General features: G+C 40.6%; 1 protein-coding gene across 1 annotated transcript; it reads right to left on the reverse strand.

Moving 5' to 3' along the window:
* Nucleotides 1-412: 412 nt before the first annotated feature.
* LOC140654353 (vitellogenin-2-like) lies at nt 413-24,324 on the reverse strand. Its single transcript, XM_072867567.1, has 35 exons — nt 24,255-24,324; nt 24,120-24,140; nt 23,864-24,015; nt 22,113-22,364; nt 21,396-21,557; nt 21,160-21,308; nt 20,421-20,571; nt 20,145-20,302; nt 19,890-20,055; nt 18,889-19,014; nt 18,363-18,581; nt 17,143-17,360; nt 16,887-16,984; nt 16,464-16,588; nt 16,252-16,353; nt 15,461-15,580; nt 15,187-15,376; nt 13,318-13,411; nt 13,020-13,205; nt 12,336-12,480; nt 11,992-12,214; nt 11,726-11,901; nt 10,680-11,342; nt 10,142-10,192; nt 9,120-9,209; nt 7,556-7,768; nt 7,313-7,455; nt 6,779-6,917; nt 6,109-6,244; nt 5,531-5,717; nt 5,117-5,208; nt 3,896-3,993; nt 2,988-3,147; nt 1,418-1,579; nt 413-531 (listed from the first exon to the last, which is right to left on the reverse strand). Exons 1-35 carry the CDS (start codon nt 24,322-24,324, stop codon nt 413-415), a joined length of 5,556 nt encoding a protein of 1,851 aa, XP_072723668.1.
* Nucleotides 24,325-25,443: the final 1,119 nt, after the last annotated feature.

Here is a 25,443-nt window from a genome sequence, read left to right on the forward strand (position 1 = left end):
GCCCTGGGGGAAACAAGCAGGACCCTGGTACCACAGGTACCCAACCCATGTCCCCAGTGGGGCCTGACACAGCCACGTGCCTGGTGCACAGAAGACTGTCATAGACTCAAGAAGTCTATGAAACGGGGAGTGAGGAGCAGCAACCCAGGCCGCCTCTTTCCATAACCAGTGAAATAAGGAAGCCTTCATCAATTTTTCCATGCATGGATTTATTACGAAATCAGGTATTTATGGGCAATCACAACAGTTTCTACAATAATAAAGTTTAATACTTTAAATTACTTGGGAAGATTCCACACGTCCTTAAACAGTTAATTTAGTATCTCTATTATTCCTTAAGATGAGTTTTCTTACACCACACAATAAAAACATTAAAGTGTTTCTGTTTTTTCCTGTGCTGCAATGTACAGCTTCATGTACTGCAGTCTTCGTTCTCACAAGAACATGCTATGTGTGCTTCAACAGTGTCCTGCATATCCTCTGACTTCTGGTCGAACTTCGTCTGTTTGTCCGTCAGGCTGGTAGCCGAATCTGATAGGGAACAAGAAATGAAAAGTAAACAGTATACTTCAGAAGTAGGTTTGCAAGGTACAGTATTTACCATGCACTAGACATTAATTACAGCAGGCTTGGCTTCTCCCCACTGGCTTACATATTTATATTTGTCTAAGTCACGCAGAGATGTTCCAGAAAACCCACTTAATTAATAAGCCAGTTCTACATTGAAAACTACTATTTCCATGTAGAATTTTATTAGCAATATATTTTAGGAAAGGATATTTTGGTCTTAAAGGAAAAACAAACTTGGAAAACAGACACAAACCTATCATCTTTTTAATCTATATCTATCTTATCTAATCTCTTATAATCTACAATATAGCTATAAAAAAGACATCCTCCTATATCACTGCACCTGTGTGCAGGAATCCCGTCCACACCTGCCCTTCTATTGCCTAAGTCAGCTCAGTGAACTAGGATCACACCCAAAGGCAGCGATATATAAAAATACACAAGGCGAGGATCCCCGTTTCAGGGTGCTGCACATGATCAGCTGTGGCTGAATCCTCACAGACTGCAATACACAGGTTTTCAGCTGAATCACAGCGCTGACTGTGCTGTTATCCTGCCCTTACCCTGTTAGCTCATAGCACCATGAAGAGGAGTTCAGTTTAGATTTGAAATGCTGGTATCATGAAAAATATAGTAAAATTACAACAGCAAAACACCTCTCTTGCTAAAGAAAGTTTTACATATTAATGAAAACAGGGAAAGGTCTTCAGTCAATCCCCCAGTAAGTCCATCCCTACCTGTGGATATGTTAGATTATTCATACATTTCAAGTGGAATAACTGAGTCAAGGCACAATCTATTTAGACTTTTGTGCAGCTCCTATTCAGTAGGCTTTCTGTTGACTTACCAGCTGGGAGGCAGTGGAAACCAACAGTGACTGGAGTAGTCTTGGTGGCGGAGCATCCTTTCATACAGCGCAGCACGGGCTCTGTAGAATAGCACTTGGACTCTACACCCACAAGCTGAACTGTCTTCTCAAGCTTCACAAATGAGCGTCGCAGTTTGCAGGCTGTAACACAATCATTGGCGATAGTTTATGTGCTTTTGTACAAAATCTTCAGATCTCCCCAGACTGACCCGTCTGCCAATGCTGCCAATTTGCAGACAGATTTCCTCTATGAAAACTATATTTTGATCATAAGCAAAGCAGCATCCCTGACTGATAAACTTTTCAAGTCAGCTAATTAGATACGGAGCTACGGACAGTTAATTTCCAATGCAACTGGTTTGTTTCTAGATTAGCATGTAGAAACATAGTCTGATATACTTTCTAATAAACATTTTTCTAAGTAAACTGGCTCACAGAATAGCTGCAAACCCACATTCAGAAGCTTTGAATATTCAGCAGTGGAAAGAAAGTGGGGGATTTCTGAACAAGTAAAAATAGTCACTAAAGAATTACACTATTACCACTATCATTCAGAGTCAAAATTGCTGCGGAGAGAGACCAAAAGTCATTGCTGCCAGCCAGTAATATCGATCTTGTTTTGGATTCCCAGTACAAGCAGCTACAAGTGTGTGAGAAGCTAAACGGACCACCATTTATTCCTGACTATAAGCTTTATTCTCTAAAATTCCACCCATGTCCACCATATGTGAAATGGAAATACAACATGTGGTCACTACCAACCATATGAATATTATTGTGTACATGCATGTGGACTCCATATCCATCTAAAGCAAGTTTGACGCCCAGTATTCTTTACAAAGACATAGCAGAATAACAGTTGATGTACAGCTAAATGTGTAGAAGCCATCTCCAGGGACTGAGGAAGTCCTTCCCACCAGGACAAGTCTTCTTTACGAAGGCAACCTGCCTCTTCTCCTGGCAGCACTGTGGTATGCTGTTGCATCATAACCTCAGCTGAGAGCACCGAGCACACCACAAGATCCTAATCTACTGAAACACTTTACATACAGCTTTTTTATTTCAGCCATGTAATTAAGTCCTGGAATTGCTCACACGCTTGAATGCTTTGCTTGACAGGTTGCACTGGTTCAAAAATCAGGTGGTCAGCCAAGGTAAAATAATTACTAATCCCCATCTGATTTTTTGATGGATCAAATACTGGCTGGAAAATGGGGTTGTGTGTAAATCAAAGCATTCCATCTGAATTTGTCCTCTTACTTCTTTTTCTGATCTCCTTCTAAGACGCTTCAAAACTGAAACAAAGATTTTGTTTCAGCTTGGTTATTTAATTTCAACTGACTTGTGTTTTTTGGCTTGTTTGTTTAACTTGTAATTTCTTATTCCTTTCTAAACTGACAAATACTTTTTATACTTAATATAACTTAATAATGAGCCCTTTTAAAATGCTTTTTTCAAAATGTTTACAGATTTAAGATTTTCTAAGTAAATTCTACATTTTCTGTACAACTGCAATAGTATTATATTAAATTTATCAGAGCTTGCATACCTCCTGTGCAAGGCTTTTCTTCCAAAATCCAAGAATGCCCAAAGCTCACTGCATCTTTAGCTAGATATCCATTGGGCATCCGATATTCCTGTTCACATTCTGCATCATATTTTCCACATATTCCACACATTTTCCCTGCCATCCATAAAGCAACTTGAATCTTCAAGAAAAAAAATCAAAACCATTTCAAGTTAAAAAAAATAATACCTATGGAGCAGATTTTTGCTATGTAGGTCCCTTTCAGTGTAAGTTAATGCACAAACATTTAAAATCTCTTTGCTAAGAATTCAAAAGGGTCTGACAGTCAGATCCCAAACTCCCGTGGTGCTGCAGCATCTTTAACTGTTACAGCCTTTAAAACCTACTGTGCTAGTCCAGTATGTTACGTTATTAATAGTCTAGACTATTAATATGCTGAAGCTTTTGTCTGATGGATGTTTTCATAGTTTAGGTGACAGATACAGTATGGTTTACTGATTTCTTACATTCCTGTTTCACATGATTTTTAGTGCAGCCTTTGAAGCATTCATTCGTCTTAAAAGAATGGCTGCATTTTTGCTGATCTGAAGAACTATACAGCTGTAAGAACAGTGGACAGGAGCTGAAAACTCATTTTTCTTGCAAATGCACTGCTGACTCAGTGTGCGTACGCTCACAGGCCCATTTCCCAACACACACCTGTACTGCAAGAATAAGGTATTTTCATCAGTGAAAGATTTGCACTTCTCTCACTCAGAAGTAAAGAGCAGGACTGTGCAACCCTGCAGTGTCATCTTCCCTTTTGGGTTTTTTTGGGCCCTGCACACATTTGGTTTTGCCACTGTGTACTCTTGCATTATACATACAGATTTCAGGGAATCCTATGGCAATTTCTCAACACCCAAGCTTATGAAGAGGAAGAACGATACCCTGAACGTGTATCCATCAAAGTACAATTTATCAATGCCATAGGCTGGGGCAACAAGTACAAGCCCTTGCTTTTCACTGTGGATCCACAGAGAAGCACCTAGAAAAACACAAAATAAAACAAAGCAAAACCAAAACAGACACAATCTAGCTTCTTTAAGAAAGAAAAAAGCAACTGTCCTGGTTCTAACATGTTCTTTTCCTTGAAATTCCTCAACTGTACTATTCAAGAAACAAAACATACAGCAAAATAATGTAGAAGGGTGTATGCGTAGAAAATAGGTGTTTGTAAAAAGTTGGAAAACAATCTTTCTGATCAAAGATATATTCATTTTTCTCTGGGTTATTTTTCTTTGGGTTATTAACATAGTCATATCTATTTCTAGAAATGATTACAGAGCTGTCTATAATATCTGTATAGTTGTGCAGCTATACAAGACTACACTATGATACAGGACTACACCTGACTACACTATGATGGAGTAAGGAAATACAGAGGACACCGTGACTGTCACCGGAGCCATTTCTAGCACAATTATCACTTCCCAAGTACGTAACAAATAGGACCGAGCTCAGCACTGGCAGATGCTAACCCAATTTCAGCAAGACTTGGCCTGATTGGTATACTACAGCTCTACAGCCAGGAAACACCTGCATTGTGTGCAGCCCCTGGCTGTGTAGCACAGAATGAAACAAGCTCCTCCTGCGTCCTTTCGCGGAAAAAACCTATTCCTGCTTTGAGAGAAGCAAGCAGGCTATTTACCAGTTCTCCATATTTATTCCTAGCACATTTCAGAATGCTAGCCAAATTTATGACTCCAAATCAAATTAGGAAAAACATTGATATACAAGTGTGGTGAATTTTAGAAAAGCTCTACTTCAAAATGTTTTAATCAAGCAAGATTTTATAGTGTAACCGAAGCACTTCTCAAATTTGGAACTCCAGCAGGAGCTGCAGTAATGTATGAAAAGGAGGGATCTTCGTGTTAGTTATATCTTGCTTAGTTTGGCCACTTCAAGAGCTTCACACTCTAATCAGTCTTTTTAAATGTTCCTATGCAAGGGAGTACAATACATGTTCTTAAATATTAACCTACAACCAAAGGTAGAAATACATATTGAATACAAACTGGTGGAATCTCTTTGATAGATTTTTTTTTTTTTTGTCTTTCTTTCTCCTAAGACATACATGAAAATGAAACAACAGATGCTGCATCACTTACCAGCAGATATGTATGAAACATTCCTCGTGGGGCTTTCAACCCCATCTACCAGCAGTTTCACCTGTCCGTTCGCAGGATGCATATCAATTTCGCTGTTAAAGAGAAGAGCATTCATACCCTGTATCGCATTCACACACATACAATGACACAGGCACTTTCCTGCTCACTAAATATCACTGGTCACAGCATAAGCTCATTTCAACTACTTAAATTACATCGGGGTATTCTTGTCACCTAAGATGCAGGATAACATCATCGGCATCACATTCAATATGCATGGAAAGTACATAAGGGAAATGCTGAAATCCCATGGGCTGCTAACCATTGCAGTCAAGCTCAGATCTAAGCTCCTCTCATGTTAAATGTGGACGATGTAGTCCCTCACGCTCCCAGCATCTGGCAGGAGTTACTTACTGACTGCCAAGCTTGATGTTGATTGCTTTCAGGTTCATAGCTTCTTCAGCATTCCTCATCATCACCAGGAACTTAAGGTCAGAGCTGCAATCCTGAGCCAAGATGTGGTAGCAGTTTGCCGGCATTGTGTAGTTAAACTGAACTTCGTTAAAGGTTGCGATCATGTTGTGGGAAACTGAGCAGCGAGCTGGTTAAATAAAACACCAGTGAGTATTTTCTTTTCCATAAAAGAAAGTCATTAAATGGCAGATTTTATTTTTTGTGCTATATTATTTTAGCTTTATATTTTTTCCACTATGTGATATTTTTGTATGGATTACAGGGGCTTTTGGCTACTAAGCACTTATAAATTCTAAAAAAAGCATGGAAAATATACTCCTCTATCTAACAAAAAATAATTGCCAGAAAGTTTAAATGTTAACTTCAAATGTTTCAACTCCCAGTTGAACCATCCTCGCATTATTACAGCGCATTTCCCAATTAACTGGAGACGAGTAATCCCAGAAAAAATTCAGAAGGCGCTCAAGTAATTCGGAAGACTGAGGATATCATGCTTCTGAACCAGATTAGACCCTGACCTTTCAAATTCTCCAGCACTGCAGAGGGGGCTTCAGCAAAGACATTCCAGATGGGAGGCTGCAGCTCTGAAGCTGGTATCCTTGGACCTACAGGGAGTGACAGGGGAAGCCTCATGGCTTTTTCATAGAGGATCATCTGAAAAGGAATTCAAAAGCACATTCAAAACACATTTGTGCCAGCTGTTCATAGCAAACAGCTCACATCAGCTTTTTCTCCTATTTGGGAATTAATTTCAAATTCTTCTGCTTTGGTTGACAAAGAATTTGTGTGAACATAATTCATCTGACTCACCCTCTATGAGCTTTTTGTTTCTGCTTACAGTTTTCTCTCATGGTGTGGGTCATCATTCAGGTATTATTTGGGCGAGAATGAATTACTCCCCTTCAAAGGGGGTTAGGTGAACACTTATGGAGCTACTACAGATGGAAACGCATGTCATTATGAGTACCCACGGCACTCTCTTTTTCCATGAACAAAATCACTCTATGAATATTCTTGAATGTAATATAAAAAGGTTGAAAATAAACAAAAGTTGTTTTCATAATTTGCACACAAACTGATGCTTACTTAGTTTTTCTTTCTCAGAATTGACTACTGTAATTAAAATGCAACAGGCTCACTTTTCTACTAGGAAGAAATAGGAGAGTGATAATAATACTTCATAATTACATCAGGAAGCTTGATAACAACATCACATGTCCTTGGAGAAGTTAGAGCCACAATCATCCTGGCTTGTCGAGAAGGATTCTTGTCCGTTTTTTCAGAGAACCCCAGCATAAACGCAGCCCCCGGGACAAACTTGTAAAACCTTCAGAAATTCAAATCAGAAAGATCTGGTGAAATAGAGAAGCAAAAAGCAGCACACATCCCAACCAGGCCTTCTCACATCTTTGTGTAAGTAGCATACAGAGTCTTCAGGGTCCCTGGTTAGGTCCCCATGACCACTCCCTGCTTTCCTGATCAAGCCTTCAGTGAAAGGATCTGTTCCTCAGTTTTCAGTAATTATGTCAGTACAAAGAATTACTGTGCATTACAATAGGATGGCTATGATCTCCCACTCAGCTTTTATGTCCGAAGGCAGTACTCAGATCAGAGAATAAAATAATAGCCGGTACTTTAGCTGCTAGAACCTCATGGGTGGATGCTGATTTTTCCCAGTTGACTGATATCAGGAACGAGTGTCACTAAAGACTAAAATCTCACCATTCTGCTATGGATCTGACACTTGAAGGAACTTTAGGCCACTCCAGTTTCAGTTGTACAGCAGGGTGGGCAGCAAACCGCCCAGTTACCAGCTCAGTCGAAATCTTGTAGTCCTGGCAATTCCGGCCCCATTTCAGGTAAGCCTGAAGAGGTAATGGAGAGAGAAATGGCCCATTTTTAAATGCATGGAACATGGTTTTTCTGTGATGCATACAGCTTTATATAACTATTTTTGAGCCTTACCGCTGCCTTGTGAGCATTGAGGACTGAAGCATCAGCACAGAGCTTCCACTTGCTTGAATCTGTGAGGTTTGATACAAATACCTGCACCCGGGGCCTGATGGAGTCAATATCAGCATATACCACGAGCTGGAGGCCTCCTATCTTCTTATCGTTACGAATGCCATGAAGAAAAACAGCTAATACTGGTGTTTTAACATCTCCCAAAAACTTAGGCTAGGAAGAAGGGAGAGAAAGTATGAAAAGAATATCATTATAAAAGAGTTACCATGGAACATTTTAGATGCAAGATCTAGATGAATAAATGCAAAATAAGCAACTGAACTGCAAATATATATCAGCATATGTACCACACATATATACACGCCTATAAACTCTTATGCATATGTCTTTAATGTGCATGTGCCTCTGCATGCATAGATGGATTTTATCATTCACTGTATTTTATACGAGCCAAAATTTGTGCCATTTCCTGAGCTACAGCTGATACCATAGAAATATTCATATCATTAGGATACAGTATCATAGAATACCAGGTTGGAAAGGACCTCAAGGATCATCTGGTCCAACCTTTCTTGGCAAAAGCATGGTCTAGACAAGATAGCCCAGCACCCGGTCCACCTGAATCTTCAAAGTGTCCAATGTTGGGAAATCCATCACTTCCCCGGGGAGATCATTCCAATGGCTGATCGTGAAAAATTTTCCTCTTGTGTCCAATCGGAATCTCCCCAGGAGCAACTTGTACCCATTACCCCTTTTCTTTTCCAATAATGGCTATATGATTTGGGCTTCATTGTTAACACCCATATATTTGCCTGTGAATGAAAGAAAGTGGTTCAATCTGACTAACAACATCAGCTGTCAGTTGTACTCATCACTCATTCTCACAATAAGAACATCCCCCAGTCAGTGTCCTCCTATTTATCTGTCTGGTTGGTCTGTTGGCTTTCACCTCACACTTCAGCTGTGAGCTCTGTGGGGCAGGCAGGTTTTGTGTTTGCGCAGCACCCTAGCACAAAATATAATCCAGGACATTGTCTTCAACATCAAGAAGCTCCCCCTCCTGACAGCAGGGCCTTAAGTGCGGTATGACCTGCAATTCCTTCACTCCATTGTTAGACTTCATGACTTGCCCCAGAGAGCAAGCCTGCATGCATCAGACCGGGTTCTGGTGAGGAGCCAAGCTTCTCTACATGTCACCTCTGGAGCGTGCCTTCTGCTGAGGCTCCTCTTAGCCTCAGCCTCCACTACCAATGTCCTTGCACTGGCACCGCAACACCTCAACTTCCCTCCTGGTTGCAGAGGTCACAAGATCAGTCTCTGCAGGCATCTGTTGGGTGGGATTGCCATGAGGGAAGGGTCGTGGTGCAAGAAGGATCCTCACGTCACTGCAGAGGAAAGTGTGTGTGGGAACTATGGTGTGTGTCGCACTCTTGATTGATACCTGAGACTTGTGAGGTTGGTATTTCTCTCTTCCCATTATCCTGGCTGTACAATTACTGCAAGTGTACGGCCACTCTGCTGTTCTTCCAAGCTGTCAAAAACCCCTAAAAATGATGCAACTAACCCGGGAAGCAGCTCGAGATGAGGCATGACTGGATCTACTAGAGGAGTAACTGCTGCTAAGTCGGTCAGCTGGGAGTTTCCTTTTTGGGAACTGCAACAAGAAAACACATCATGCCTAAGAGAGTAACTTAAAAGCATGCTTGAAGAAATTGCATTAGGCAGTGCTGCAGAATACTCTCTGTCATGGCACTTGGTGTTGGCAAACTTGTGTTCCAACACTGAGCAGCTCCATGACTGGCAATATAATACACTTTGTCCTGCTTAGTACATGTGATCTGGCTCTGAAAAATCTTGTTCACCCAAATATATCTGACCCCTCATAAGAAACAAATAAGGAACATGTCTAGATGAGACTTTCCTGTGTGAAAAACAATGGACCAGAGCAAGTCAAATTGAACCAGCCTCTCAATTCAATATGAAAGACCAGAACTGATTCATTTTACTTCTGGAAGGGTCTGATCAATTGGAGGACATAGTGAATGGACCAACTGAATGGTAAGGATCAACTGAATGGACACACACAGCTGAATTTTTTTACTTTTTGAGGAACACTAATAACAAGTACACTGCTCCTGGCTGGATCACACCCTAGTAAGAATCTTCTGCTGAACTAAATTACCATAAAATAAGGTATCCTCCCACATTTGTCAACATAGCTATTCCAGTGTGTATCAACAGTGATTCCAACTCAAGAAACCAAGTGATCAAAGCCAGTCAAATGACCCAGGCTCTTGATGGTAAGATCTTTGTTCCTCTAAAGTGTGTGTCCCCAGTCCCTTGTACTGCTTTGGTGGAGCTTTGCATCTACTTTGCAGAGCCACAAATGGCACCATGCGCACAACACAAAGGACAACATAGCTCTCTGTATTTATGCATCTCAGAAGAACCACCACAGTTGATTTGGTGTTCTGAATGTTATCAGTACTGTAATTTTCCTCAACAAAGACAACAAGTTGCCTTTAAGGTTTCCATTTGACTCATGACAGATTCCATACTTAATTTACTGAGGAAAGAAAAACTCACCTCTTGTCTATGCGCTGATCTAAAGCGATGCTGATAAATCTCATGATCTCCCTTTGAAAATGATAAAAACAAGAAGATTAAAAGCCTCAGAAGAAAATAAATGTTGCAATTGCTTTGAAATCTGAGCACTGGGAATTAAGTAAGGATTTTACTAATTATCATTCATACATAGTTCTGTATGCTTAGTCACAAGCACGTAATGCAAGATGAAGTAGTTTATAAAAGCATTAATGTTCCTACCACAAAATTAAGACAGAAACATGCAATGTATATTGATGGAAAGTATTAAATTGGCGAAAAGTGGTTCCCTTCATATAACAAAAGTTTCAACAAACTTGTGGAAACTTTTGAGGTGCTTTGAAGTAGACATCTGAGCCAATGATTGCAGGTGTGTTTGCAGAATAAATTTTGCAATTTTATGCTGCTAAAATTTACTGTGTCAACTCATAATTTCCTGATTTATGATGCAAAGCCAGCTGCCATCAGGAATGTGATTCACAAACATTAGCAGCATCAGTCAATTTACTGACAAAGTTACCCATATTTTGGAATATGTGCTGCTGCTGCTGCTGCTGCTGCTGCTGCTACCTTCCAGATGTCCTGAATGATGCCCATGGCTATGGTGACTCAGTGACTTGCTGCTGCTGCTGCTGCTACTGCTGCCATTCAGATACCTTGAGTGATGCCCATGGCTATGGTGACTCAATGACTTCCTGCTGCTGCTGCTGCTGCTACTGCTCCTACTACTACTGCTGCTACTCTTGCTGCTGCTACTGCTACTGCTGCTCTTGCTACTGCTACTGCTGCTACTGCTGCTGCTACTGCTGCTTCTGCCGCTGCTACTGCTGCTTCTGCCGCTGCTACTGCTGCTGCTTCTGCCGCTGCTGCTCCTGCTGCTTCTGCCGCTGCTGCTCTTGCTGCTTCTGCCGCTGCTGCTCTTGCTGCTTCTGCCGCTGCTGCTGCTGCTCTTGCTGCTTGCATCTTTGTTTCTCACTTGCTTTACTTGATCATTCTCATTTTCATCCACAGCCTTTTTACGATCAGGAGAAGCAGCAGATGATGAGGAAGAAGAGGAGACAGTTGAGGAGGCAGAAGATGAGCTGGAGGGATTTTTTGCATTGGGGTCTGTCCCAAGCTCTGTTAGCATAGTGTTTCCTTTCTTAGAAGGTTGCTTCTTCGGATGTCGTGTTTTATTTGCAACCTGCAAAAGCAGTTCAAAGAGAAGTGCAAGAGAGGGGATACATCTGGTTCTGTATTTACAAAGTAAAACCTCTTTGGGTGTCAGACAAGCTGCTCACATCAGCCTTTCAAGGAACAACCACCTCCCTGCCTCACTCACTGCAGAACTCCCTTGGATCCACTTTGCCCAGCTGAAATCTAGCCCAGCACGAGGACCAGCCCCAGCTGGATGCACCCCATAGGATCAGTCCCTCCAGATGGGGCACTGGCTGACAGGGCTGGCCCTGGCACCTTTCAAACTAGCACCATCCTTGCTTTCCCGTGCCAGCTTTCCACACTGAACTTCAAACCCTTGGCTTCATCTATGGGAAAATATCCCCCCCTCCCATGCTCAAAGTCTCTTACCTTGAACACATTTTCAATGCCTAGAATCTTCTTCAGTTTAGCTTGAATGTCCTCATACGGAGATGACTCATCCTCTTCCTCAGACTCCGAGTTTACCACATGAATTATTTTGGAAGCTGCTCTGGATCCTGCCTGAATCTCCAGCTGAATTTTGTCAATATCAGCATCTGTTTGAACTACACACCAATTGCACACATTAGAAGGTTATACTGCTTCAAATAGCACCGACAAACCTAAGATGGCAAGGCTTGTGCTCAATATTGTACCTGGCATCAAGACTATTTTAGCTTCATGTTCTCCAATTAATCTGTGCAAATATGTATTTTTTAGGAAACTGGCATCTTGTGACCTTCTGGAAAAGCAGAGCTGACAACCAAGACGATGCAGTTTGACACAAATGTCTCGTTTATGAGTTTTTCTTCCTGTGCCACGGCGAGGATCCTCTTGAGAGCTAGAAGCATGTTTCCTTGGCATGCTGTCAGCTCCTTGCTGCATTGGAGATGAGTATGTGAATACCACTGGGAGCATATCATACACACGAGTAAAGCTGCAGACATGTGCATCACGGAGAGGGTAAATATTACTATATGAGCAAAAAGGAATAGATTACCATTGTGAAACCTTCACTGGAAGCTCTTTCTGATGGTTTGAAAGGTTCTTCCACAATATTTGACGAAGCACCTTCTGGGAGAATTGAGGTCCTCTTTTCAACACCTAGTTCTCCTATATTTCTTGATACAGCAGAAGCCTTATGTCTGTTGAGATATGCACAAAAAATGGTAGATTATTCCAACCCCTTGTCTTTGGATTAAATGAAATATGTCCCTGTCAGTATCATGTGACAGCACAGAGGTATGTTGTTTGAACGTAGGGATTGTATATGCAACTATAATTATTATTAAAGATAAATAAAAGTTCATGACAAACATCAGTTCCTTATATCACAGGAAGTTTTCAAAATCTGGATAAATTTAAACAAATGTCCAAAACATGAAAGGCATTCATTTAAAAATAAAAATTAAAACCCCTAAAAGACAATAAAATAATAAACAAATAAAAATTAAAACCACAAAATAATACTAAATAATAAACAAATTAAAATAAAAACTAAGCTCCTAAACAATTTAGGTATCTTTTAACTCCCCTATTTCTCTTACTTGCTCTTTATCCCAAAGGTTGTGCTACACACTGAAAAGTCACCCTGCCTATCTAGAAGCCTCCATAAGAAGTCAGTGAATAGTGAACTTGATAAGGTTTCAGCAACAGAAAGTATTCTGAAGTAATGCTACCGTACCTTCCAACCACTATCTCAGTTTCCTCATGGCATGGATTTGTTTCAATCTTAATATTTTTCAGTTTCATGTCTATCTTGGCATCAAACTTCATTGGCACTCTTGTCAGGACCTTGCCTTGAATTTCAACAGCATGTTGAAAGTATTCTGTGTTGACACCCATTGTTGCAATTGTATGTACGTATAAGCTGAAACAGAGTGAAGCGGTCAGATGTAAGAAAGGTGCTCTCTTTTAACATGGGGTTCTGCCTTTTCATAAATAACCTCCATCGTATGTAAAGCCTTAGAAACCTGCCATACCTTGGGTTTATGTCAGACCGAATCTGCATGGTGGATTCAAGAAACTGGGAAGGTCTAAAATCTCCAGTTAAAGGGGGTGTCATCTTTCCATCAACTGCAAAGGACAGAACAACATTTAAAAATGGTAGAAGTCAAAGAAAGGATTTGAATTCAAGCAAGACACAGTTTTCAGGAAGAGGTAATATTTTTGTTAATACAAAAAATATGGCTGGAAAACAAGACAGACTTTGGACTGCATGAGATCTTTTATGAGTCTGAAAAATACTGAAAATATACAGAAAGCTTGTTCTGTAGGCAAAGGTTCTGATGCAACATATTCAAAATGGAAATTAAAATACAATAAGAAAATAAAGAGCTGACCCAAATCGAAAGTTTGTTAATTAGTATAACATTAAAATTTCAGAAACGGATGAAGCCAGAAGACAGAGTGAAAGGTGCGCAACCAGGCTGAACAAGCCCAGCTCTCCAATCTTTCCTCATATCAAGTGTGAACATCTTTCTCGTACTGCAGACCCAAAACTGGACACTGTACTCCAGATGCAGCCTCAGATGTGCTAAATGGAGGGAGAAAATAATTTCCATGCTAGCTCTGCTCTTGCTGTTGCAGCCAGTGATGCAGTTGGCCTTCATCACCACAAGAGCACACTGCTGATTCACTATGCCAGCTTGTCCTCCAGGCCCTTTTCTGCAAAGCTGCTTTCTGTCTGGGCGATGCCCAGCCTACACAGTTGCATGGGTTACTCCATCCCAGGTGAAGGACTTGGCATTGCCTTTGTCAAATTTCACCATACTTCTGTCAGGCCATCCGCTCCCGCCTGTCAGGGTCCCCCGGGGTGGCAGCCTGACCCCCCAGTGCAGTGACTGCTCCCACCAATGCAATGTCATCACTGATGCAGATTTGCTGAGGGTGCCTTCTTTTCCAAAATTCAGATTGTTAAAAGAGACAATGAACAAGTGCTAATGATGGAAGAACGTTGCTCATAACAAGCCACCAATTAGACTTTCATCTGTTGACTGCTCTTGAAGATCAGCAGTCCAGACAGCCTTCACTCACTTTGTAGCCCATCCATCCAATCCATACCTCCCCAACTTGGCTACAAGGATGTTATTTAAAATAAATTTAAAAAAAGAAATTAAAAACACCCACAAAGCAAGGGGCAGGGGTTCAAAGATGTTATTAAAACAAACTAACAAACCAAAAACCAAGAGCAGCAAAGAGTGGGTACATACGAGACTTCTATAAAGAGCATGAGTACATGTAGTTCACCCTTCATTCCTTATGTGGTGTCAGCAAAAGGAAGGGTCAGTTTTGCCTAAATTAAAAGTCTGCTGCACAACAAACAGTATGATCACTGAACTAACTTCTTGAGTCTGAGTCGCACTTACATATTTATTCTTTTAAAATAGAACTCTCTGTCTCTTTTCACAAGCCCGCTTCTCTTCCTGCCTTCTCTAACGTTACTGGTAGTTCTCTTTTGATTGTCTTCTATTTTCGTCTCTGTTTAAATCACCATTGAATCTTGCTTAGCTTGTGTGTGCATCTCTGAGGAGCCACCCCATTCTGCCCATGTCTGCAGTCAGGTCCCCATGCAGCTCTTGTTGTTTCTGGCCTTGAATGCTGTGACCTTTCTCTCTCTGGTTTCCCAGATTCTCACCTCACCTTCCCTGTCTTCAGTCCATTCAAAGATGAGGCAGAAATCAGCTGTGTCCAGCTTCTCTACAAACATCTTCACTACCTCCCCTCCACTACAAAAATTAGTTCTTTTTCTAACTTTCTGGTTTTTCACTTCTTTCTCCAGCCCCTCTTAGCCTGTCCCTCTCATCCCCTGCTCAGAGCGCATGCAGCTGATCTCATGCGTCCCAACTCACTGTTGAGTGCCGCACGTGCCAGCGCGGTAGTGTATGACCCATACTCCAGTGGCAGACCGGTGCAGGTAGGAACGACGTATCGCAGCTCTCCCAGCCACACCGGCTGTGTCCATTGTCCTGCAATGCCATTGCGGATTTGGCTGGCGATTCTCTTCATCACTGTGTTCCTGTCAGCAGGTTCTAGCACAGTCTGCAGTAAAAGAGATCCAAGAGGTTGGGATAGAAAAGTAAGATGGTGTCAAATTTTGCAAAGAAAAGTAGAGGTCCCTGGTACCTTCATAGCCTGATGGAGGACTTCCTTATTGATGTTGATGTAGGCCAGCTCTTGGCCAAATAGTTTCCAGTAGGCTGATATCAAGGGGGTTTCTGTTGGTACTTCCTTCCATCCCAGCAGCTAGGGAACAGATAAAGAAACAAGCAAAGTTCCTTAACGCAACACTTTACAAATGGTAATTCAGCAAGATGATCAAATGCATCACTGACCAAGCTGCAACTTTCTGTTGCTGCTTGTGCTTCTTTGCTGCTTTGTAAATAGCACAGTGTCACTAATGCAGGCTCACTCCCCGTCACTGAGGTGCCCACGAGCAGCCTCCTGTCCAGTGTTTTGTACTCCGATGCAATAACATTTACACAGAGGGTCTGGGCCATTAGTACCACTAGACCCAGTTTGAAAGTAGAGCAACAAATCACCTTTTCTCTTGAAAACAAAGGTATATTCTTGTAAACTAAGTGAGGTAGATGAAAGGAGGGAGGAGGAAGCCTGCCAGGCATGAGACACACACCGTGCTGTGATGCCTGTCTCCCCACTCTCCTCCCGCGCTCCTTCTGCAGCCATACACGAGGTGGGGAGGAGGCAGGGCCAGAGCGAGAATTTGCAGAAGCTATCGCAACCATCGCAGGAGTGATGTCCCCTTCAGTCCCACTGCAGATCTCTCTTTCACAGAAATACTCGAGCTGACTGCTAGGTGGGTAGTTCACCTTCTGAGACAGGGCTTAACTAGTCCGAGAAGCCTCACTAAATACCCCTTCATATAACCCACACATTGCATTACTGAAAATACCTACAGCTTTTCCAATCTCCTTTATCTTTTTGTATGTGGGATATTCAGCAAACGGTGTATTTCGTTTCATGATGAGGTCTGTGAGGCCTTCCACGCGGACACCAACCTACCAAAACAGCATGAGAAGGAGCAGTCTGAAACATACTTATAGAAAGAAAACTTTGTGGTCAATTTTAATTTTCATTTGCTTTACTGTTGATTTAGGTAAATATTTACCTCCACCAAATCAGCCACTGACCCTGCAGAATATGCCATCAGCTTGGAAATTATGGCTGATGGGAACATTGTTCCCGGGCTGTTCATAACAAAGACTTCTCCAGCAGCACCAACTTTGTAGTTATCTATGGCAGAAGTAAACAAAAGACATGTCTTTTTTCTAACCATTCTGCTTATCATTCAAGATCATATTTCTGCAGCTTTTTCCATTACTGACTCTAAGATACATCATTACATAAATTTTAACTGTTTAGGCCCAAATTAATAAATAGTTACTCATGCACTTTTAAATATGCGACTGTCACATTGAATTCAATTTCTTATTGAAATGCAGAATGCCGTATTTCTCCAAAGGACTTCATGTCTCTTAAGAATGGATTTCTGAAGGGAAAGTTTCCTGGTCACTGAAACGCTTTTACTCACCAAAGTAACCACCAATACGCATGACCTTGCTATACCGATAGCTCAGCCTGTCCAATTTGGGGGCCAGCAGCTTAAGGGCGATATTGCAAGCAGAAGATCTAGACAAAATGAGAAAGGTAATGATATCCAGAAATAAGCTGCACCCCAGAATATAAACTGGATTCAGTTTGTCAGCACATGCAGTGCTCACTAACAAGAATGTAACAGAACTTACTATTTGCAGAAGATCTCCCACTTCGTTCCTGTCTCTACTTACATGTTGTACATGTACGGCAAACTGCTCTTTGACAAAGCCTTCATGTGGGAATACACGAAACTGGCCACTTGCAAATTGCTCTCCTTCATTGCCACATTAGCTATCGTTGTTATTAAAGGAAGGGCAGGCCTTGTCTCAAAGATAACAGCACAAGCCATCATTCGCACTTCGGGGGGAAGCGATTGGTCTGCAAGGATCTGGATGAGATATCCCTGCACCTGCAGAGAGAAAACACAGTGTCTGGAATTACCAATAATTGAGACTTTTTTGCAGACTCGATCCACACGTAACCCACAAGAAATATGGGAGAGGGGGTCATTATCCCTGCAGAAATGATCTTTTGATCTATCAAAAAAGATCTATCCCTGATCTTTTTTTACTTCATGGTTCCACACCATTTTATTAAGACAGCTGAAGGGGCCATGGAGGAACAGCCCCATGGAGAAGGGCTGGCATGGAATCTGAAATAAATGTCCATGTATCAATGTACTGGGTCAACCCACCACAATCAAAAAGACATCAGCATAGCTTTTTGCATTACTGACATTCAAAGATCAGTGAATAACTTCAGAAGAAACAACGGCAGATAATAAGATAGATTCATCCTTTGGAGTACCTCCACTGACTCGGTGAGCACGCTTCACTATTTTAGACCACTTTTAAAAGGGCAGTTTCAGCAGCTCACCAAAAACAGACTGAGTGGATGCTGTCTCATAGAGCTCCTATATCAAAACCATCTGAAAGGCAGGAGTCTTGCCCAGGCTCACCATATCAGAAACCTCAGCAGGAGGTCAGTGGTGACTTGTCCAACCTTAAGGGAAGGGTCTAAAAGAGACAGAGCAATGTCGACATTTTGCCTAGGAGGTCAATAGAAAGTCTCTCTCTCTCTCTCCTCTTCACTATCGAAGCAGGTTAAATTATATGTCTGACTTTAGGTGGCTAAATTTCCACCATATATAGCTAGCACAGGACTTAATTGGTTATGACAGATGACTAAAGAAACACAGCTGATATCCTTCTGGAATCTTCCTACTGACTAACAATTATTACAGCTTAGCAGAAAACACCAGCTGAAATATAAAATTGTATTGTGTCATTCTTAAAAATAATCCTTTTTTTAAAACATGCTGAATCCACAGACATGATACCATTAAATTCATTACCCTTTACAGTATGTATTCTCTAATTCACTAAAGAAATCTCTGACAGATCATACTTACTGTTTTGGGGTCCTTCCAAGCTATTTTTCTCAAGGCCATTATGGCATCAATCTGAATGTGGATGGGGATATCAGAAGCACTGGATGAAGATATGGGAAGGAACTTCAAGACGCGCTTGATGCTGGCTGGTTCTCCCATGTTACCAATGCACTTCAGAGCTAATTTCATTTTGTCTTCACGGCCCCTACTGATAGCTTCATCTGCCAGGTCATGGATGGGCTATAGGCAAAGCACAGTTCAGTCTTTTCTTCCTAATCTATAGATTGTCCACAGTGTCCCGTTTTAATAAAATTACTCAGTAATGGCTTCTCTCAGGATTTTACCTTACAATGTGAAAACTGTGTTTTCAATGACGAAGCAAATATCTACATTAGTAAAATGATTCATTGCCTTTGTTCTGAAGGAAACCTATGAAATGTGTATTTGTAAGTCCAATTGCCATTTTAATACTGTATCTTAAAAGAATTAAGCTAATGCAATGAACATTACTAAGCTATTAAGAACAACCTGAGAAAAAGCTGCTCACCTGAAGAGCTTCTTTAGGACAAGCTGAGGTCTGAGAACAGTATCTATTGACCACAGAACTGTATCCCAAGCAGGCAACTTGCTGAAGCGTGGGACTTTTCTGAATTCGAGAACTGGTCATTAAATCCTGTGGGAGAAAAAGGGGAAAAAAAATAATTTGGTATTTAATACAGTGCTTTACATAGCTTTCAGAGCAGGAAAATCATCAGAGCTTATCTCAGGGGAACAGTTTCAGAATGATTATTGTTCACATCCAAACAAATTAAATCAGCCTGTAGACATTTTATTTGCAAGCTTCACTTAGGAGCTTAATTCCCCACTAGTTTCAATATAAATAAGCATATATATAAGTTTACATAGCACCATTTTGATTTTCCTCAACTGAGCATAACACTGAACATACAAAGATTATGGGTAAACATCAATCTATAAATGGAATATCCTTAGAACAATGTGTAACTCAATTATATTAATGACGCATTCTCACATCATATCCTTTTTTCCTATTTGAGAAGAATATTGACTAGAGATGGGAAAAATCCTGCTCAGAATAAATGAGTCATTATAGTGTCAAAATATTTGATGTTTGCACTAATACTTTCACTTGCAGCGCTTTCCAGTTTATAGGAATAGCTTGCAATTAAAAGAGCTATTCAAATGACATAACACACAAATCTCCATTTGTTTCAGAAGTGAGAGATTGAAGTGAACAAAGTTTTGTCTGTAGAAGGCGTGACGTGATCCCAGCAAACTAAAATGGGAATTACTCTCAGAAGCTGTCATGGGAGAATGGCTTTTATATCCACGTAGCAAAATGAAGACATAGGACTGTGTCTCATCTCATGTATGTAGTGCCAGAAGAAATTAATGGTTCAACATTTGCACAAAACTGGTATACATGAGAGGAGAATCCAGTCTCTAATGTGCTTTATAATCAAAGGTTGTCATCAAGTATCATTCCTTTTGTTGTCAGATAGGAAAGATTCACACGGATTTACTCACTGCTGCTATTGGAACCGTGTGTTCATCAGCTTTCATTAAATGGAGAGCAAAAGAAACACTTAGAAGAGTCTGAAGGTAGTTAAGGTCATCATTGCGAATTCTGGTCTTAATGAATTTGAGTGCTTCTGTGGTGCCTGACGCAGAAACTGCACTCAGCAGCCATCGCCTGCAAGCAGGTTAAAAAAAAATCCTTAAGTTCAGCTCTCAATTCTCAAAAAAAGGAAAAGTTTCTTATAAGTTGATTTAACGAAATACCTGTAGCGGGATTTATCTGAAAATTGTCTCCAGATGGACTCAAGGCTATCAGCGCTTGCTATCCGGCAGAGCTGGACGAGCTCCAAGAATCTGTATGGAACATCGTCGTGGAAATCTTGTTGGTTATTCAGGACTATGTGTTGCAGTGTTTCTACTATCTATTACAAAACACAAGAGAGAGGGCGTACATAATTAAATCCTTTGGAATTTATGATCATTATTCTTTTATTAATTTTTTTATTAGGAAAGCAATTTGAAGACCTAAAAATACTATACCCGTTGCTCGGGGTTTTTCGTCTTGATTAGCTGCAGTGGCATCTGTGGCAATGCTGATGGGAAGTGGTAACGAAGGCTTCCGTAGCTCTGCATGGAAATGTCCGGGGCGCTCCCCCGTTCGCTTCTTACTTCAAGCAAGGTGAGTTGTTGTCTGTCAAGAGGCAAGCGTCATGGGAGGAATGAATTAGCTCTCTTCTTTCATCTGCCTTGGCTTTTTGTTGGTTCAGTGATACTGCGATGGTATCAGTTTAACTCTTTAATCATTTTTCTTATGACAGTAAAATCTTACAGTTTGCTAATGGATAAAGCCTTCCAACTGGAACAAAATAGTATTAGTTATCTATAATGAAATTTCTGAGGAGCTAAACCACTGTCTTCTGAATGAGAGCTACCAACACTGTAATCAATGATCTTGTTTCTATGTGCACCATCTTCCTCCTGACACTATAAATTAGCCCTTTTTCAGGACAGCGTAGTAAAGTTGCATTCGTATGGTATAAGCAAGCAAAAGAGCTTTTCTCCTTTTCTTCCATGTAATTGTAGTGCTAAGTTCACCAGGGTACACATAAAGAATGGTTCACTGAATTTTTAGGAGTGTGGAAACCCCAAGTATGAGTACTCACAGCTTTACTCAACTGCTGTGGAGCTCAATTCTCAATTCACTTCAACTGGGGGTGAAAGGGACTGCCAGAATCTATAATTATTCTCACTTTGTGAACCAAGCCCATGTCCCACCTACCTTGCTTCCATGACAGCAACACCGGTAGGTTCACTGAGTGGTGAGATCTGATACACCTGCTGCGACACCACTTCTGTGATCAAGGTACCACTGTCTGACTGCTTCAGTTTGTAGGAGAAAGCCGCGGTCCCTTTTATGAGCCTTCTCTTCTGGAGGAGGACAGAGAGACACAAAGAGTGAATGGGAACAGAATGGCCGTGCTTGTAATTAGGAAGATCTTTTCACATCTCACGTACCATCATGTCAACAGGACAAGGATAGATGTAAGCCATTCCAACACTCTTCATCACTTTTTCCTGGCAATTATTTTGGTCTATGGTTTTGGTAATAGAGACTCGGCTGTTCTTCCTGTCTTCCTGGATGACGTACCTTGTATGGCAAACACCTCCAATTCCAGCCTGTGCACATCAACAGAGATAGTGAGACTTCCCAATTATATCAGGATTTCACTGCATGAGAAGTTTTATTGAATGAAGATTCTGAAGGAGCAGTAGGACCTACTGAGGGACTTACTGAACAGTCTTAATTATGTTTTGAAACCTGTTACCACTACTCACAATTAATCCTATTGAACTGAAAAATAGACATGTGAACAATACTCAGTCAGGGGACTGAGTTTAAAATGAAAAAGTAATCAATTAATTAATATCAACAATGAAAAAATAAAATGGATCAAGCAGCTGTATCAGGGAAGCCATATAACAAATACATTCATAGCTAATAATTCTTTTTCTTCGAAGGATTGCATTTCCAGTCTTAAAGACAGGAGTCATAAAAAGAATCCAGCTCAGATAATTTGTTCAACACATATGCACACATTTTCTTCTATGTGAATGAAAATTTTGTTGATGAACATTTGAAAGTAGATGCAAACAAACAGAAATTTGAAGGAAGAGCATCTAAACAGAACACATCCCTTCAGTAAAGTAGTTTTAGAATGGAAAAAAACAAACCTCTTGCAATTCGTACACATTCTGTGATTTTTTAATGGTTATCTGCATCATGTTCAGTATTCCTCTCACTATGTTAATACACATATCGGGGCAGTCTTCTGGGCCATAAATGTTTCCAATCCGTCCACTGTTGTATTCAAACTTGAAGGGCCGGGTAAAACATGAAGAAACCATTTGGGTGATTTTGGAAGATCGAGTAAATGAGTCCCTGGGCCAGATGCCATTGTATTCCTCGAATTGTGGAGAGCGGATCTGAGAGGAAATTAAGAAGAGATAGTTATGCAAATAAAATTACTTTGGTACTAAATATGCAAACCGTTTGGAAAAAATTAACATAATCAGTAGTTTGATATGCTTTCCTTCCAAATATAGGCTTAGCAATTCATACAGCAGTTTATTCTTTTGTCTCTTGCTTACGCTATAGTAAAACCAGTATAAACTCTGTGAGCTCAGCGGTGTTATTTTCTCTTACAGAAGCAGTTAACATATTGCTAAACCTCCCAGGGACATTTTAAACGTTTTACTTGCATTAACCCTGAGGGAGAAAGGCTGATTCAAAAAGTAATTAAAAAATTTCAAATAAAATTCTCCCTATTTTTTCAACCTTAAAATAAATATTCTGCTTTTGGTGAAATTTAGCATTTAAAAAGTTTTATCATTCTAAATGTAAAAAAAATATAGTTTTAGAATGTTTCATTTTAACTCGTCCCCTTCCAAAATTTTTTTTTTTTTACTAAACTGGTTGCTGTATTTGATTCATATTTGTGAATTACTTAAATCAACCCTTTTTTTTTTTTTAAATAATGAACAATGTATTTATAAACCCTTTCTTTTTTTCCCCATACTGAGACACAATGTAAATCAGAAGCAACTTCAGTAACTTTGGCAAAGTTACTGCCGGTTTAGGTGCCTCAGAGCACAGCCTGGTGCACACCACGTAAGAATTTCAGCATGAAGACTATAGTGAGAAATGCAATCCCTAGCCCATAATTTTGACATCTTGCCCTCATCAATGAAAGATCTACAGCTCGACTACAACCAGTAAGAGCTCTGTCACTGAACTCTGCGCCCAAAAAGCAGCTCTGATTTGTAACTAAATTAAACAGACAAATAAAAATATTTTTCTGAAACTTATTTGTTTTGGATGGGTCAGGTCCTATCTCTATTGACGTCATTAGAGGCACGATTTCACACATATAGATCTTTTACTGCATTATCCAAACACTAAATATTATTACATGCTCCTTTTTGATGCCTTTCATTTCTTTAATCTTTCTTTTATCACTTATCACTTTTTATCTTTAGCTTTTATCACTTTTTTAAGTCTACGTTCATTAATTACCTGCATGACAATGATTTTACATACTCAAGTCCTGGCTTCCCGCAGAAGTTGTAAATGCATGTTAAGACTAGAATCAAATCTTAAAATCAGAGCAGGCTTGAGTGCCTTGAGTTGGAAATAAATGCTTTCTAACAGAACCCCTGATTTTGGCACCTCTATTTCTGGTACAAAGTCTTGAGGAACACCTGCTACGAATGATTTCCACAACAAACACCTTTGAGTGACTGGATGCCAAATCACTCATCACTTCTGAAACTTTAGCTTGCAGATCGTTCTCTGACATCTACAGCGCTAAGTCTCCAGTTTTGTTTCCTACAGCTTTCCTAAACCACAAATTAGCCAGATGCAATTATATGACTGTGATTTATAGTTCAGTATTGTATTGTATGTTTGGAAGAAGGCATGGTACCTTGAGGAGGTAAGCGTTCTCTGACAGCCCACTGATCTCTAGTTTGCTGCTCAAGCGCACGCCGACTTTGGCTAAATTCTTTTCTTGAAGCCCATTCAACACCCAGCCTTCGTAGCTGTACAAGTGGCTCTTTCTGCCACTGAATCCAGGGTCTGTGGGGAATATCAGCCATTTTCACAATACTATAAGCGTGTTCTAATAAATAAGCATCACAGCAAAGTCACTGAAAGGAGTTTACAAAAGGACGTTTACTTACCAATGTCAAATTTCTGGCTACCTGCAAAAAGAGATGGAAAACCAGATGAGTAACATTCAGTCTAGATCCAATTGTTTCCACTGAACTTAAGGACATTTTGGTAAACAGAGGTGAAGAAGGGATATGTAGGCTTACCTACAAGGGTGAGCGCTAGTGCAAGTATGATTCCCCTCATAGTGAAGGTGAATGGGGCTCTGCCGGACATGGTGAGACTTTTATGGAAGAAAGCTCAGGAACACGTGGCTGTGTTCTGCTGAATTCTCAAGTTTTTTATCAGTTTATGTAAACACTTCCCTTTTTGCAATCATACTTTCTCTTCAGATGGAATAATGGAAATCAAGTCATACCTTGACATCCCACTGATTTTCTCCTATAAGCCTTTTGCTGGATTGTTTAAAAGTTTCTACTTATCCTAGTAAAACAATTTTGCTAGGCTGTTTACAATAAATATACAATAAACACATTACTTAATTTCCTAGATTGTGTCACAGCTGGCTGCTGGTATTTGGTCCTGCCACAGATTAGGTTGATTTTGCCCAGGTTATGCTGACCTGGCATCTGGCCCAAACTGTTATCTAACTGATAGTGGCCCAATTAACAAAGTAGAGTCAGCGTCACACACGTTAACGGTGTTCTTTCTCTTCCCTCAGCATTAGTTTACAGCCACGCCTGTAGACAGGAGACAAGGACAGCTAAACTCTTCATATGTGCACCAAAGGACATTTAACATCCTACTGAAAACCTCTATATATGGAATATAGCTATTTATTTATATAAATCAGAGGCTCAGTGTGTCCTTTCATCTCCGGTCACACTGACCAGGAATATTTTTTTAATGAACAAAGATTTCATAAGCAATCTGTAAATATTTTATCTTCCAAGGTAAATGACAGCTAAATGTGAACAATTAAAACCCCCAGAGACTCTTAGCAGCAAAGCAGGGGGAATGGGAGTGCAGGTCAGCTAGAACTTTCGCATCTCCTAAGGAGCCAAATACAAAATGCAGCCAAGTACCTGAACTGATGTAGGCTTGCAGCCAGCTTCATCACTGATTTACACTGACAGCCCAAGAACACATTCACACAAGCGTTCTGTTCTAGAAATGTCGGGGGCATGGAGGCAAGTGGCGATGCACAAAACACGCTTGCCCTTTTTGAGCACGGTAATAGATTGATAATCACAAAACAGGAGGAGTGAGTTCTGGCCAAGCCCCGCAAAAAATTACACAGTCTTCCAAAGTGAGCTGGGTGGCAGCTGCAACAAAAAAAGGCAAGAAAAAGGCACAGGGGCTTCTGAATTGGAGGGTATTTCTGGAGGGGTAACT

This window comes from Ciconia boyciana, chromosome 7, assembly GCF_034638445.1.
Source record: "Ciconia boyciana chromosome 7, ASM3463844v1, whole genome shotgun sequence".
Classification (NCBI taxonomy): Eukaryota; Metazoa; Chordata; class Aves; order Ciconiiformes; family Ciconiidae; genus Ciconia; species Ciconia boyciana.

Excerpts from the sequence above, each read along its gene's own strand:
- LOC140654353 (XM_072867567.1), bottom strand. The coding sequence starts at position 24,324 with ATGTCCGGCAGAGCCCCATTCACCTTCACTATGAGGGGAATCATACTT. Across the intron at positions 21,558-22,112 it reads ATGTGTACGAATTGCAAGAG|GCTGGAATTGGAGGTGTTTG; the intron begins GTTTGTTTTTTT and ends TGATGTGCACAG. Across the intron at positions 16,985-17,142 it reads TTGCCGTACATGTACAACAT|ATCTTCTGCTTGCAATATCG; the intron begins GTAAGTAGAGAC and ends CATTTTGTCTAG.